This window comes from Scyliorhinus canicula, chromosome 21, assembly GCF_902713615.1.
Source record: "Scyliorhinus canicula chromosome 21, sScyCan1.1, whole genome shotgun sequence".
Classification (NCBI taxonomy): Eukaryota; Metazoa; Chordata; class Chondrichthyes; order Carcharhiniformes; family Scyliorhinidae; genus Scyliorhinus; species Scyliorhinus canicula.
In genome coordinates, this window is record NC_052166.1 from 45,679,072 (window position 1) to 45,695,621 (window position 16,550).

The 16,550-nt window shown below is 43.5% G+C and overlaps 1 protein-coding gene across 1 annotated transcript in view; it reads left to right on the top strand.

Annotated features, from left to right (window-relative positions):
• adgrd2 (adhesion G protein-coupled receptor D2) overlaps nucleotides 1–16,550 on the top strand; it is a 221,947-nt gene that overhangs the window by 12,104 nt on the left and 193,293 nt on the right. Inside the window, exons 4-5 of the mRNA XM_038781796.1 lie at nucleotides 3,478–3,585; nucleotides 10,593–10,678. Of these exons, the coding sequence (XP_038637724.1) occupies nucleotides 3,478–3,585; nucleotides 10,593–10,678 (194 nt within the window). The remainder of the gene's footprint in view (nucleotides 1–3,477; nucleotides 3,586–10,592; nucleotides 10,679–16,550) is intronic.

The following is a 16,550-nucleotide window of genomic DNA, read 5'->3' on the forward strand; positions in this document are numbered from 1 at the left end:
AAATTGTGCCTTTTGGAGAATTATGTTTAAAACACAGATGACTGGATTAATATTTAAATGTATATGTTTTTGAAATTTTCACAATTTACTCACCATTGTGCCCCTAGAAGTATTGTGCATAGATGCTAAATGGAGCATTGATACTTAACTAAAGTTGCATTTCGGCTGCTAACGCTCAACTAAACATATCTGAGCACATAGTGTTCTTAAAGTCTCACTGATACCCAGTTGTTTTGGAGGTCTTGTGGCACAGTAGTGTCCCTGCCTCTGAGCCAGACACTCTGTGTTCAAGTCTCACTCTAGGACTTGATGGCCAAGGACAGTGTCGTGATCTTTGTATATGTTAATACATGATTAGGTAATGTGCAGTCAGCACAGTCAAATGGTCACTGGATGGCAACAGTAACAGGAACTATATAAGGAGTTTCCCGCTCGTTCTTAGTATTAGTGTGTGCGTGTTGCAGCTAGAGGATTAGATGTGACCAGCTCAGAGTGTAGTGTATTATATTGTTAATTTAATCTAATCTTAGTTAATTCTATTACTCGTCAAAGTATTAAAGTAAAAGAACTCACAGGTATATTATTTTCTTACTCAATAAATAATTTGTCATCAACTGGAAGACTTTGGCTGTTTATCATCAAGTTAAATACCTCTTGGCAAGACAAATGAGTAATATCTATATTACATCTTTGTAATATAACAGAAGGTGCATTCATAATGTAGCCAAGCAGGTTGACTATCAATCTGGAAATTCAATGGCAGGAGGTAAGGGTGAGAGAGATTCCTGGTTAGTGTTAAGACCCCTGCTGATGTTAAATGAGAGATTATTCCAAAACCCAGAAGGGTAACTTGGAACATTGGTTCTTAGTGATGTATATTTTAAATTTGGTATACTGTGAGGAAAAATACGTGAACCAGGGAGAAATTGGCCAGTCGTTGTGTGAATATTTATTAACTTAAAAGAAAAAAACAAACCACAAAAAGGACTGTAATATACTACAACATGGCCATACACACGTACAGTGTTACAGGAAATTACCCCTTGGTTCCTACCAACTACGTTCCCTGAACTCTGAGACACCCCTTTGTTCCCAAACAACATCTAATATTGTATAACATTACAAGCTAATTCCAGTAAATAATTACTATGTACATGTTATGTTGTCATGTTTGGGAAAACCGTCTTCAGTTTCAGCAAAGGTGAAATCTGCTCGGTTTGAGTTTTGATCTCAACCGGTTGCCAGTTTAGCAATAACGTGTTTCTGGGAGATTGATTCTGCAACTGGGGGTGGCTGTTGTCTGTGTCTGTGTTTGTTTCTGTCTCCCTTTTCCCTCAGTCATTGTGCTACGCGTTTACCATTTTCCCTTTGATGTAATCCACCCTGTGAAGTCGACTTTTTGCATATACGTATCAATTTTCTTATCGCTCTGCTTTGAAGTTACCTTTTCTATACCCCCATTGCTGACTTCCAAACACTTGCTTTTTTCACTGATATGGCAATTTGCATCATAGGAATATAGGAATTAGTAGAAGTAGGCAATCCAGCCATTCGAAGCCTGCTTTGCCATTTAATCAGATCAGACTGATCTCATCTCAGATCCACCTCCCTGCCTGTTCCCCATATCTCTTTAACCCATTTTTAAAATGAGAAATATATCTATTTCCTTCTTGAAATCATTTAATGACTCCGATTCCACCGCACTATGTGGCAGCGAGTTCCCCAAATTCACCACTCTCTGCGAGAAGTTGTAGCTCCTCATCTCAGTTTTAAATCTGCCGCCTCTCAACCTATATCTGTGACCTCTCTTTTTAGATTGCCCCAGAAGGAGGAACATTGACCTACGTTACTTTATCAATCCCTCTTCTCGATAAAACCCCTCTCATTGCGGGCTGGTTTAGCACAGGGTTAAAACGCTGGCTTTTAAGGCAGGCCAGCAGCACGGTTCAATTCCCGTAACAGCCTCCCCGAACTGGCGCCAGAATGTGGCGACCAGGGGCTTTTCACAGTGACTTCAATTGAAGCCTACATGTGGCAAAAGCGATTTTCAATTCATTTCATTTTTCATTTCATTCTTCTAAACTCCAGCGAGTATAAGCCCAAACTGTTCAATCTCTCCTCATACGTCAACCCTTTCATCCCAGAATCAATTTGGTGAACCTCCTCTGAACTGCCTCCAATGACACCACATCCTTCCTCCTCAAATACGGAGACCAAAACAGCACACAATACTGCAGATGTGATCTCACCCACACCCTGTAAAATTGCAACAACACTTCTCTGCATTTATACTCCAGTCCTTTTGAAATAAACGCTAAAATTTCATTTGCCTTTTTTATTAATACTGTACCTGCATACGGGTTTTCTGCGATTCAGGAATAAAGACACCCAGATCCCTCAAATGCCCAGACGCATTTAGAATCTGCTTTCCATTTCGATAATAATTTGCCTTTCTATTTTTTGGACAAAATAGGTAACCTCACACTTATCCACACTAAACTCCATCTGGCAAATTTTGGCCACTTCTCCTAGCCTGTCTACATCTGTCTGTAAACTCTTTATCTCCTCTTCACTACCTGCTTTCCCACCTATTTTAGTATCATACGCAAATTGTGCTATGTTACACCCTGTCCCTGATGGTAGAATTATTGTAAAGCATTGACATCCGAGGACTGACCCCTGTGGGACCCCGCTAGTTACAGTTCGTCTGCCAGAGAAGAACCCATTACCCTGACTCTCCGTTTTCTGCCAGTCAGCCAATCCTCAATCCAATCTAGTGCATCAGCATCTCTTTAGACATCTGTTTTATTTTCTTTTACCCCAATTTCATTTTTAAAAATTGTCATTTTCCCTAATTTTTAACATTAGCCATATGGTGGAAATAAAATTGGAGTCTCCGCCATCTCAGTGCATAGCTCCTGGACAGCATTGTGCATATTGCCACAGGACTCCTTGGGGAATTAGTTGGCTGGACAACCAATGTGGATCAGATTGGTGCCAACGGCATGGGGGTTGACCACTGTTCTAGTGGGGGTGAATTCAGGACCTGCCTCCTTGCCCTACCTGTAGTGGGGGTTGTGGAGCTATGCGTCAGACCTGACTTTGGGCAGAGAACTGAAAAACAAGATCCAATTGCTGCGATTTCTTTCTCTGACCAATGCTTATTTATTACTGACTTAAATTTTACTAAAATTCGAGTTGCTAAATTTCAGGGTGACCAGGAATTTTGATTATTTAAAAGTTCATACAGATAGAGGCTGATGCATTCAAGTGCAGTTCATTCAAATCTGAAATTAGTTCATGCGCAAATGAGAAGTTAATTTGGATAAAAGTTGCAAAACCTTTAAATCTCTCCTGGGATACATTTAACCAGTTTGGTGGCAGCTTTAGTAAATGCACAATATGTGTTACCTCGTTAGTAATGTCAGTGCCCTCCGAAGATGAAGTTGACGACACCGTTTTGTTGCTTTATTACAGCAGTGACAGTTTCTTCGGCTGAATGTCAGACTTTTGATGCTGTCTCTGGGTTTAAAAGCCAATTTGGCTGTGAGACTCCACTGTCATTCCTCTGCCAGGTGAAAAAAGGTTAGTTATTGATGCACATTTGAAAATCGCAAACATAAGGGGCGGGATTCTCCCTACCGACGGCAGAGTGTTGACCCCGTCGTAAAAACTGGAGAGTTTAACGGTGGTGTCATCGGACCGCTAAGTGTAGCGATCGTCTGCCCTACAGGAGGCCTGCATGGCAGTGGAGCGATCCACGCCACTCTAGCTGCCGATACTAGCATCAAATGGTCGCCGCGGGTCTGCACACGCGCGCAGCTTCCTTCTCCGCGCCAGCCCCGATTAAACATGGCGGAGGGCTACAGGGGTCGGAGAGGAGCAAAAGAAGCCCCCACCAGGAGAGGCCAGCCCGCCGATCGGTAGGCCACGATCGCGAGCCAGGCCACGATGGAGGCCCCCCCAGGGTTGGACCCTCCTCCCCCCCGCCCCCAACAGGATGGATGCCGAGGACCTGCCGGGTAAGATCACTTTTGAACGGGGCCGGCGGGACTCGGGCTTTTTCGGCGGCCACCCGGCCCATCCAGGGCGGAGAATTACGAGGGGGGGGGGGCACGTAGAGTGGCCCCTGACTGGCGCCGCACCAACCGTGTCGGCGCTAATCACCAGTGAATCGGCGCACCGGCATCGAGGCAGCATTACGCAAATTGCGCCCAGCGATTCTCCAAACCGGCGTGGGCTGAGAGAATCCCGTCCAAGGTTTTTTCTTCATATACTTCAATTCAATGAACAATAAAGTTGAATGCATCTTTGAATTGTATATTAAGAGTGAATAAGAATACATTTTTCTTCCTTATTTTGTGCAGCGTTAACTTTTGATCATTCTGATTTGCTTCAGTTGAACGTCCATCAATGCACTTCTGATTCTGTTTTAAGTTCTGTTCAGTTTTATGGTCCATCAAAGAATTACACACATTGTAAATCGATATTATTTGTGAAGGTTCTATATTATTTGTGACGGTTTGAGAATCCTCGATGAACGGTATTGGGACTCTGGAAACATATTTGGTAAAATTGCTGGGATGTATATCTTCTCTCAATTTTAAAAATCTAATCTGTGCTAAACAACAGCACCCCCTTCCAATAATCACCAAATCCAGCCCTCATATGTGCTCCAAATCCTTCTCTCCAAACTCCTGTAATCACATCCTCCTGCATTCCTCACAGTCCTCCACAGAGGAGCTGAGGTCTCGGCTTGTGGTCTAGTCTTGGGTATTTTACTCCTGACAGGGAGCCATGCCAGCCAGTCGGGCTGCTAAATAGGACCATGTACACACTTCACTCCTGCTTGAAAATCCCACCCTAGTAAGTATCAGGACTATGGTATGTTGCTCGTTCTGGTGAATGTGCTTTACACGCAATTGGCTCTGTTTTATTACCTTGCTCTAGAGTCGCCAGGTATCTTTATGATGGTGCTATGTCTTTTCGTCCGACGTCATTTCGTCCAACGACACTTCGTCCACGTCTTTTGGTCCTACGTCTTTTTGTCCGATGATTTTTTTCGTCAAAGACTTTTGTGACTTGTTACGTTTTTTGTCGGATGATTTTTTTTGTCAAAGACTTTTTGTAACTTGACTTTTTGTAAATAGAAATCTTCTGTAATGCACATAGCAAGGTATAATATGTAATAAAGGATTTTTATTACCGGTCTCTTTCCTTTAACGAGCCTTGTTAAAGGATAGTTATTATCGTTCTCTTTCCTTTAACGAGCCTCGTTAAGGGATAGATATTATCGTTCTCTTTCTTAATTCGGCCATCCCGAAATGGCAAAGTTCATTGTGTCAACGAAGAGCAAAAGGAAGGTAGCTGATGAAAGTAACTACATCTACGATTTTCATTCAAGCAGTCCAAACCTTGGAAAAGAATACTGGAGATGTGAGAAAAGAAGGCTGTGTTCAGTGCGGATTCACGGTAACGGAAAACAATGAGCCGAAAATTATTTATTTTTCTAATGAGCACCTTCATCCAGCTGATGTTGATTCGTTAAATGCTAGAAAAGCAGTTGCAGAAATAAAGCATGAAGCAGTGGAAAACATAGCAGCAAGTTCGCGTAGCGTACTAGCGGCCAAGTTTACGCAGCTATCAGAAAATACCTGCTCTCAACTACCTAGGTTGCCCGTCGTCTCAAGGACTATTCAAAGGTGCCGACAAAAAAATTCTGGATTTCCCGCTAATCCAGCGGCTAGACACGGTTTTGAAATACCTGACAAATATTGTAAACTTGACAATGGCGAACAGTTTCTGAGATACGATTCGGGCGTCGAGGATCAACAGCGCTTACTAGTATTCGCATCAGAAAGTGCTCTTCAGGATTTAGCATCATATCGTCATTGGGCATGTGATGGAACATTCAAGATTGTGCCACAACAGTGGTTTCAACTGTTCTGCATTCATGTACAAGTTAAAGGAAGCAGCTTTCCACGGGTCTTTGCATTACTGCCGAACAAAAGAAAGCAGACATACAAATTATTTTTTGACCAATTGAAAATTATGCAACCTAATGCAGATCCGATTGATATCATGGCAGATTTCGAAGTTGCAGTTCACAAGGCAATTAATTCATCATTCCTTAATTCATCTGTCGTGGCATGTTTGTTTCATTTGAGCCAATCTGTGTTTCGAAAAATTACCGATTTAGGCCTCAAAGAAAAATACAATACAGACTCTGAATTCTGTCTTAAAATTCGATGTTTTCCAGCATTAGCTTTCCTCCCCGTTGAAGATGTCGAAGAGGCTTATGATGATTTGATAGACGATGAAGAAATACCTGCTGAATTCATCGTTTACTTCGACTTGACTTACATAGGCATTGTGAGAGGACGTGGTGCCAGACGAAGGAGAGAAACACCTATATACCCGACAGCTGTATGGAATGTTAATCAGCATGTTCTACAAGATCTACCGAGAACAAATAATGCTGCTGAGGGGTTTCATTCTGCGATAAAGCGTTCGGCGGGTGGAGCTCATTTGAATATCTGGAGGTTAATCAAAACTCTGAAGGAAGAGGAAGGGTTCATAATAGGCAAAAAGGCTCAAATTCTTCGGGGAGATTAGTCGACTTCATGTACGCGATATAAGAAAATAACTGAACGCCTCAAAAGATTGGTCGTTGAATATGATTCTACAACAAAAATTGATTTCTTGAAGAATGTTGCATACAATTTACATCAATTTTAAGTAACTTTAAGAATTTTTAAATACATTTTCCAACTGTATTCTCTAAGTGATGTGATATCTTTCAGGAATTTTAAGTAATTAGTAAACTTTTAGATTTTTTAACTGCATTTTTAGATTTTTTAACTGCATCTTTCAACTTTTGCTGTATTTTACTTGCATTTTATCAATTACTTGTATTTTAGCAATTAAATTCTCATAGTAAACTTTTACATTTACTTGCAGTATTGTACTTGCATTTTATCAATTAAATGGTTTTATACGGAGTTTATTTGTAATTGGATAATTGGACAAAAAGACGTTGGACCAAAAGACGTGCGGACAAAAAGACATTGGACCAAAAGACGTGGACGAAGTGTCGTTGGACGAAGTGACGTCGGACGAAAAGACGCGACATGCTTTATGATACCACCACGAGGTTCAAGTTCAAGTGCTGATCAATAATTCGGTACAGCAATTAGTAAGGTTCAAATCAAAACACGTTTATTATATAGTAGTTGATCGCTACTCATGCATAAACACTACAAAACTAGACTATCTCTACCACTACAGGCCAATACATATCTTTGGAAAATAACCTACTGGGTCAGGGAGCAATGGCCTCTTGTTCAATCCTGGGCTGCAGGCTTCCAACTGGTACGGACTAAGGGTCCGGAGCGCCTATCTCGTAGCGTGCGTTGACTGGACACTTACTTGTCAGTGTAGCTGTTAGCCAGGCCTCTCCTCACAGTCAAGAGTTCTTCCAAGCTGCTAAGATGTTCTGCTGGGAGGGCCGGCCAAGAGAGTGAATTGAACTTGGGACCTGTCTTTTATAGGCCCCAAGGGCTTCGCGCCCTTTTGGGCAGACCCTGTACCTGACTCCAATCGATTGGATCACGTACCAATCGATCGGTTTGAATTCCCCAATACTGGGGCTGTTCTCTGATCACTGGTCATTCCTTGGGGCTCGTTAGCCTCTTTTGTCTTGGACTCCTGCTGGCGCCGAGGAATCTGACTTGTTATTGAGTATCTCAAATGTAGCTAATTGTTCCCTGGGATCGCTCATCAATATGCAGATTACTGCTGGTTTCAGTGCTGTCTGCTTTAGACTGAATACACAAAGGAACTCTGCAAAACTGCTTGTTTTCGAATGCTGTCCATTTTTCCCTGCGTTCTTTGCGAATCTCCATTTTAAACTAGGGAAGTGGCCAACCCAGGTGGCTACAGGTATCAGTATGTGCTGTGGCATTTATCTGAACAACAATGGACTTTCTCTCTTGAGTGAGGGTGAGCAGAGCCTCTTTGACATTAAATTCTTCAAAGACAGCAAGTATGGTGAAGGGAGTTTGAAATTGAGCGAGTGCTTTGTGATCGATTTATTAATATGACACCTGGCTCGGGAAACTGCTGTATTTTAGGGCACAAAATATTAAATATTTTGCAACCACCTAAGTGAGCAGATTTCACACCTAATCTGACCTTCCCTCAGTACGCCAGAAAGCACCGACCATTTGACTTGTGTCAGATTTTGGACACAAGTGTTTGGAGTGGTAATTGGACACATAAGCTTCTGACTCCGAGCCAAGATTGCTAGCACTGAACAATAGTTGATACCTTTATGTAGTCATAGGGTCCTTAAGTCTTGTTTTTCTCTGTCAATCTGAGTTCCCAACATCTTCGATACTTGGGGAAGAATTTTACGAGCCCCCATAGGCAAGTTTGCAAGTGGGGGAGCCTGTAGAATTTGCCAGGTAACCTTCCTACCCTCCCTCCACCACCTTTCCCCCCCAACCATCCCCTTCCGTCCCTACCAGGAGATGACCTTTCTCTAGTCCTGTCGGCTCCAGCATTTAGATGGGTGAGACTTTTGTATTCCCAACAGTGGCCAATGCTTCTATTGCATTGCTGTTACCCCAGAACTGCCAGCCAATCAGATTTAAACAAAAATAATTGATGGGATGTGGATGTTGCTGGCTAGGCCAGCATTTTTTACCGTCCCCGGTTGCCCTTGAGAAGGTGGTAGTGAGCTGCTTTCTTGGACCGCTGCAGTCCCTGAGGTGGAGGTACACCCACAGTGCTATTAGAGAGGGAGTTCCAGAATTTTGACCCAGCGACAATGAAAAAACGGTGACATATTTCTAAGTCTGGACAGTGATTGACTTGGAAGGGAACTTTCTGGTGGTGGTGTTCCCAGGAATCTGCTGCCTTTGATGGTAGCGGTCGTGGGTTTGGGAGGTGCTGCCTACGGAGCCATGGTGAGTTCCTGCTGTGCATCTTGTAGATGGTACACACTGCTGTTACTGTTCGTTAGTGGTGAAGGGTTTGAATGTTTGTGGGCAGGGTACCAGTCAACTAGGCTGTTTTGTCCTGGATGATGTTGAGCTTTTTGAGTGTTATTGGAGCTGCACTCATCCAGGCAAATGGAGAGTGTTCCATCATACACCTGACTTGGTGATGGACAGGCTTTGGAGAGTCAGGCGTCGTGTTATTCGCTGCAGGATTCCTAGCATCTAGCCTGCTCTTGTAGCCACAGTATTGATATGGCTAGTCCAGTTCAATTTCTGGTCAATGGCAACCCCATTGTGGGGGATCCAGCGATGGTAATGCCATTGAATGTCAAGGGGTGATAGTTCGATCCTCTCTTGTTGGAGATGGCCATTGCCTGGCATTTGTGTAGCGTGAATGTTATTTGCCACTTGTCAGCCCTAGCCTGAACATTGTTCAGATCTTGCTGCATTTGGACATGGACTGCTTCAGTATCTGAGGAGTTCTGAATGGTGTTGAACATTGTGCAATCATCAGCAAACATCCCCACTTCTGACCTTATGATGGAAGGAAGGTCATTGATGAAGCAGCTGAAGATAGCTGGGCCCAGGACACTACCCTGAGGAACTCCTGCAGTGATGTCCCGGAAATCCGATGATTCTCCTTCAACCACCACAATTATCTTCCTTTGTGCTAGGTATGACTCCAGCAGTGGACGGCTTTCACCCTGATTCCCATTCACTCCCGTTTTGTTAGGGCTCCTTGATGCCACACTCTGTGAAATGCTGCCTTAATGCTAAATTCAGTCATTCTAACCTCCCCTCTGGAATTCAGCTCCTTTGTCCAAGTTTGAACCAAAGCTGTAATGGGGTGAGGAGCTGAGTGACTCTGGCAATTCTCTTAGCTGAGGAGTGAGTGAGGAGCCTCCTCCTGAGTGAGGAGCAAAAGTCCCCTCTCAAGCCAATTAGTGCTCTTGGAAGTGTTAAATGGCTGCTGGGCTGCCATCATTAGTTGGGACGCATTCCCCGCCGACTTTATTGGTGGCAGGGCAGCAAGCCACACCATCCAAAAACTCCTGCCCAAAAGAGATTTTCATGAGACCAAAAATTCTATTGAGGCCTGTTAGATTGGCTCTGAAATTCTTAAGCCTGGTGATGCATTTTCACACGTCAGATGCACACTGACCGAAATCATCATTATTATAACACAAGCTTCTAACATGTACAAATGTTGTTATATTTCATAAACTTAAAATATATCATAATTCAACTTCGTAAAGTCTTAGAAATACTGACTGACAGCCTTGGTGTTGACAATATGTTCATTGTTCAAAGAGCTAAAATTCCTGTCGAAGAAGGCTTCACAGCGCATTTGTTCTGTCAGATTGCTCCATTTGTGATATTTAACGTTATTTTCCACAGTTCTATACAAATAAGATGACAAAAGTAAACTTAAAAATATTATAAATGGTATTTTACTTTTCTGTTTTGAATGGGAGAATTTTATATTCCTTACTTTGTTCAGAGCTAAAATGTAATTTTGGGGCCTTTTCTAAAACCATTCTCCTATCTTAAATCATTCATTGACAAATAATATATCTCTTTGTGTTGTAGATACATATTTGAAGTTGAACAAGTTTGAGTCAGATTCAAGAAGCTTATTCAAGATGAAATCAAATGAATTTTCTAACAATACAATGGTAAGTTCTTTTTCATCTTTATTACAAGGACAGCCTGAAATAAGATCCTCGTCTGAGAATAGTATTGTCACTTCTGGGTATTTAATTCACCAAGTTGTACAACAAATATGTTTTTATTCACCGCATAATACAGCATGACTGTATAACGTGTTTCTGGTACAGGTTTCAAGACTACTTAATTAAAGTCTTATAAAGTTGATGATGTAACAAAGAAACTGCCACGAGCTGGATTGCAAAATCAGATTTTTAGTTTACGTGTGTGAAGATATTGCTGTACATTTGATTCTTGTGATGAATGTAAGACATTGTCATATTTTATATATATTTTGCAGTGCTGTTATTAAAACCTAGGTTAAGATGCATACAGACAGTATGTCTGCTAAAGCTGCGATTATGGTCTTGTAAAAGTGAAGTAATCACTGATTTTGCAGATGAAGTGTTCTGCTAATGAAATATTATTTACGATTAAAGGACAACTGGGATTTAGATGATTTATGAGGGTATTATATTTGGTTATGGCTAAATAATTAATGGGACACCTTGACAGAGGAATACCTTATAATTTGGGTACAGATGGTGTAATTAAAGGGAGGAGCCAGGACTGTCTGAAAAGTTAGTTCTTCCGAGTATTTTAATTTGAACAGAGGTGTTTCAGTTTTGGCCCTATGAGATGTTCTCCCTAAAGATGCTGCACAGAGAAAAACAAGTAGAAACCTGACTGTGAACTTTATTCAGGAGTGGTATTTGTATTCCAACTTTTCAAACCAATCCAGAAGCAGATTTAGGAAAAACGTTAAAGTTTCTCCTTTTATTTCCCGTTGTAACTGTTAATTGTAAAGCTATTTCTCTGTCATTAATGTGGCTAGTTCTCTGTTTAAAGTTTGTTTTTACATTAAAGATACCTATTGGTCAGTGTTATCACTCCTGTGGTGCAGTAACATTTTCTCACTATTTTACAAATTGCAAATAGTCAGGTTCTCATCTGCGATCCTCATACTTTATTCACTGTTTATGGTGCAAGTGTATAAGCACACTGCTATTATGTTGCAATCTACTTTTTCACGTAAAGGAAAATATTACACTCCATACACATCAGAACATATACTGTGAGAGAAGGCATGAGCAGTTTTTGTATTTCGTTTAAGTGCTCAAAAAAATAAAATTGTTTGTCCCAATTCCGTAAGATAACCTTCTGGCATGCAGCAGCTCGCTGAAATCTATAAACAAAGGGATACTTTCTACCTAACATTCCTAGATCCCGACTCTGGGTCACTGTCCGTTGGGTACCTGTGAGGTACTCAGTGCATTGAAAATGGTGTTGCTTCTTTGGGTGGACTGCGAAGAATCTGCCGGCCTGCCCACATTTCTCTGCGAAAGATCCCATGGTACCATTTGAAGAGCAGGAATGTTTTTCTTCTGTCTTGATCAACGTTTATCTGTCAATTAACTCCACCAAAAGCAGATGAGCAGCAGATTTCATTGCTGTTTCTGAGGCCAGCGATTGGATTCTCCAAAATTGCGGCAAAGTGTTGCCGCCGGCGTAAACACCGGAGTGTTTCATGCCGGTGTCTTGGCCCAGCGATTCTGCAATCCACAGGGGGCCAGCACAACGCTGGAGTGCTTCACGCAGCTCCGGCAGCTGATACGGGCCCCAGCACTTCCGGCCGTGGGTTCGCACATGCGCGCGGCGGCTGTTTTCACGCCGGCCCCTGCGCAACATGGCAGAGCCCTACAGCGGCCCAGCGCGGAAGAAGATAGCCCCCCCCCCCGGAACACACGCGCCTGCCGATCGGTTGCCCCTTATGGCAGGCCTGGCCATCGTGGAGCCCCCCACCCGCCCGGAGTCTGATTCCCTCCCCCCCGCCCCCTCACCAGGATGTCCCCCACAGCCGCGACGCCGAGCTTGCGCCGGGTGAAACCGTACAGGAACCATGCTGGCAGGACTTGGTGGAACTTGGCCGGTCGACCGCGGAGAATCGGAGCAGGGGCCTCTTTCCCCGGCTGGCGCTGCGTCGATCGTGCACTCATGACTGGCGGCGATTCTCCGGTCACCGGAGAATCGTGTCTTGGCGTCGGACCCGATCGTGGGCATTCTCCGCCCCCACGCTGATCGTGATTTCAGCGCGGAGGCTCAGAGAATCCCACCCCTGGGTTTATGCAATTTTGTTTTACATTTGCCTACATTTCAACGGTAAATATTTGCCTATAAAGTGCTTTGGCAAGTACCGAGAACATTTAGGATGCTACATAAATATTGCATATTGTATGGGTAAGGAGCTGGCATTTCATGTAGCTTTCTGGCGGGGGGGGGGGGGGTTGCAAGAAGAATTTCCTTAAAGCCATGCTCAGCACATCTGAACATCAGCCATTGTGCATCCTGGGTCAGTCACCTTCCTGGATATTCTTACATGAGACTTGAGCATCACTGAACAGGCCAGCCTTTGTTGCCCATCCTTTGAACCGAGTGGCTTGGTATAGTGAACCGCATTGCTCTGGGTCTGGAGTCACGTGTAGGCCAGGCTGGCTTAGGGCAGCAGATTTCCAAAAGGGATAAGTGAACCTGATGGGTTGTCTACAACAAGGACGATAGCTGTCATGATCACCATTACTGAGACTAGCTTCATATTCCAGGTTAATACATTGAATTTATACTCCCAACAGCTGCTCGGGTGGGATGTGACCCCCGGGACCTCAGAGCATTAGTCTGGGCCGACTGGATTGCTTGTCTGGTGACATTACCATTTCCTCCCAAGTGTTAACTAATCATTATTTTGCAAAACACTTATGAATCTGAAATATAGAACAGCAGCAGCCTCATCCCAAGTGAGGTGCACAGAGACGCAGGTAGAATAGCGAAAAGCAGCCTGAAATGCCTTCTCATTATGCGCACCACTCCAAGGTAGGGAGGCACAAAAAAAGCTGAGTGGTTGTTAGTAGGAGGCATGTAATCCTGAGGGACCACCCAAGGGAGGGCCTACAGGGGCAGGGTAAATGTGCCTTGATGTGACCAAGAGGAAATGTCGAGAGGAGGCTGTGTCTGTCCTGAGATTTAGCGGATGAATTTTGCGACCTTCTGCGAGAAACTTCCAGCTAAGGGCAAACCAGATGCACGTACCTCCAGTGACCTTGAAGGTGACTGGGGCACTTCATATCTTAATGATTGACTGTTTCCAAAGCTTCATGTCTAACGTCTATGGGCTCTCACAGTCCAAATAACACAGGCGTATCCATCACATTACTAATGTCCTTTTTGCCAGAGTGGGGCACTTCATCTCCATCGACACACAGACTGTACCGCTGATACAGAGGGTCACAGGGTTTGTCCTGTTTCCAATATCCCATACAGTGCAGAAGGAGGCCATTCGGCCCATCGAGTCTGCACCGACCCATTTAAGCCCTCTCTTCCACCCCATCCTCGCAACCCAATAACCCCTCCTCACCTTTTTGGTCACTGAGGGCAATTTATCATGGCCAATCCACCTAACCTGCACGTCTTTGGGGGAGGAAACCGGAGCACCCGGAGGAAACCTACGCAGACACGGGGAGAACGTGCAGACTCCGCTCAGACAGTGACCCAGCCGGGAATCGAACCTGGGACCCTGGTGCTGTGAAGCCACAGTGCTAACCACTTGTGCTACCGTGCTGCCCAAAGACTTGTCAAGACTTGCTTTCTCGTTCTTATTATTGAGTTAACATTGGTGTTTAACAATGGTAGAAGAACATGGTTAGCCCTTGTGAGTAAACTGGATTGCAAACTAAGATTTCTTCGGATGATAGAAACACCTTTAACAGTTTGGGCAGGAGGAATTAGTTGGGAAATTTCAACATAAAAATGAACCCCAGAAATGCCCAGTGTGTGATCAGTGAGTGTTTTAGGTGAAATTCAAAATTCCATTGAGTAATAAACTGTCTTAAGCAATCTAATAGGGTGTTTGAAACCAAACACAAGTCAGGAGCATTTGAAGAAGAAAAGGATGCTATTAACCAAAGAGAAGGCATTCTTGGTAATGAGAAGTTTCAGTCTGGTGAAGAAGGCGCTGGTCGCAGAATTGTGCCATATTAGACAGTGGATGTACATCTACAGTATGTGGAATCGACTAGTTAAAATGTTTCCTGGGCTCTTCAAGTGACAAAGATTGGAACAAGGTTAAGGAAATTGAAAGTTCCATGAGTTTCAGATTTAAATTGCTGAAAAGAGTAGTGATTCCTTGCAAAATTGCTAGAAACAATCAATTTATTAGCATGGATGTCGCATCCCGTGAAATTACTTTATTATTGAGCCGACCAGGGCAGCATGGTGGTGCAGTGGTTAGCATTACTGCCTCACGATGCAGAGGACCCGGGTTCGATCCCGGCCCCAGGTCACTATCCATGTGGAGTTTGCACGTTCTCCCCGTTTCTGCGTGGGTCCCCACAACCCAAAAATGTGCAGGCTAGGTGGATTGGCCACTCTAAATTGCCCCTTAATTGGAAAAAATGGAATTGGGTACTCTAAATATCTAAAAATAAATATTATTGAGCCGACCATTGATGAAGAAAGCATATAAAAAACTTTATGGAAAATGATAAATTCATCACGTTTGGAAAAACTGTGGATTTTCAATTTACACAGTCTGGTCACTGTTGTATTCTGTTAATGAATCCTAATTTTTCTTGTAAAGAAATTAAGGAAGTACAGTTAGCATCAGAGCACAAAATCTAGAGAACAAAAGCTATTGTGTTAAAGTTGTATTGGCAAATTGCCCATTCGGCTCCCAAAGATAAAAAATTTTGCTCAGAGATAAGGGTATCAGATGAAGAATACACCAAACCTAGAGAACATTTTGATTTTGCACTCTGTAGACATGCCAACTATGTTCAGCCTGTTGACGATTATATGTGGTAAGAAAAGAAAAATTGGCAATCATGTGCTAGACTCTGATAGAGGGGAGAGGATGGAACGCTCTACTCAGGACAGATATACCTATATATAGGGTTAATAAACTAGTTTAAAGCAAGTACCAGAGTCCGACTACAGCCTGTCAAGATAGGCCACATAGTGGTGATATTAAGCCAGAGCTTCCGGTGAGGAGGAAGGCCGATGTTGTGGCCTTCGCTTCTCTGATTATACGGTGGCGGATTTTGCTGGAGTGGTCTTCGGCATTGCTATCGGGGTAGCGGCTTGGTTGGGTGACCTGTACGACTTCCTGTGGTTAGAATCATAGAATTTACAGAATAATAGAATTTACTGTGCAGAAGGAGGTCATTCGGCCCATCGAGTCCACACCGGCCCTTGGAAAGAGCACCACACTTAAACCCACGCCTCCACCCTATCCCCATTATCCAGTAACCCCACCCAAGCTTTTTGGACACTCAGGGCAATTCATCATGGCAAATCCACCTAACCTGCACATCTTTGGACTTGGAGGAGGAAACCGGAGCACCCAGACGAAACCCCCGCAGACACGGGAAGAACGTGCAGACTCCATACAGACAGTGACATGACCCAAGCTGGGAATTGAACCTGGGACCCTGGAGCTGTGAAGCAACTCTGCTAACCACTATGCTACTGTCCTGCCCCAAAGAGCATGAGTTAAGGGGCTCTGCAGAGGGGTTTGAGAAAAGGTGGGGGATGTTTGTGACCGTGTTAGAGGAGCTGTTTGTCACGGGGAGGGGGGGGGGGGGCAGGTGAAAAAGCAGAAAAAATATTCTATAGACTGTACAGTTGATTGCTGGGAAGTATGTTTCCCGGGGTGTTAATTTGTTGTAACCTGTTTTGATACACGTTGGTAATGAAATACATCTAAAAAAAAATAGGTCACATAGATTTAAGGGCCCTTCCTATAGATTTCCTTATTTCCCATTTATTTTATTTTGTCGTTATCAAGTTTGA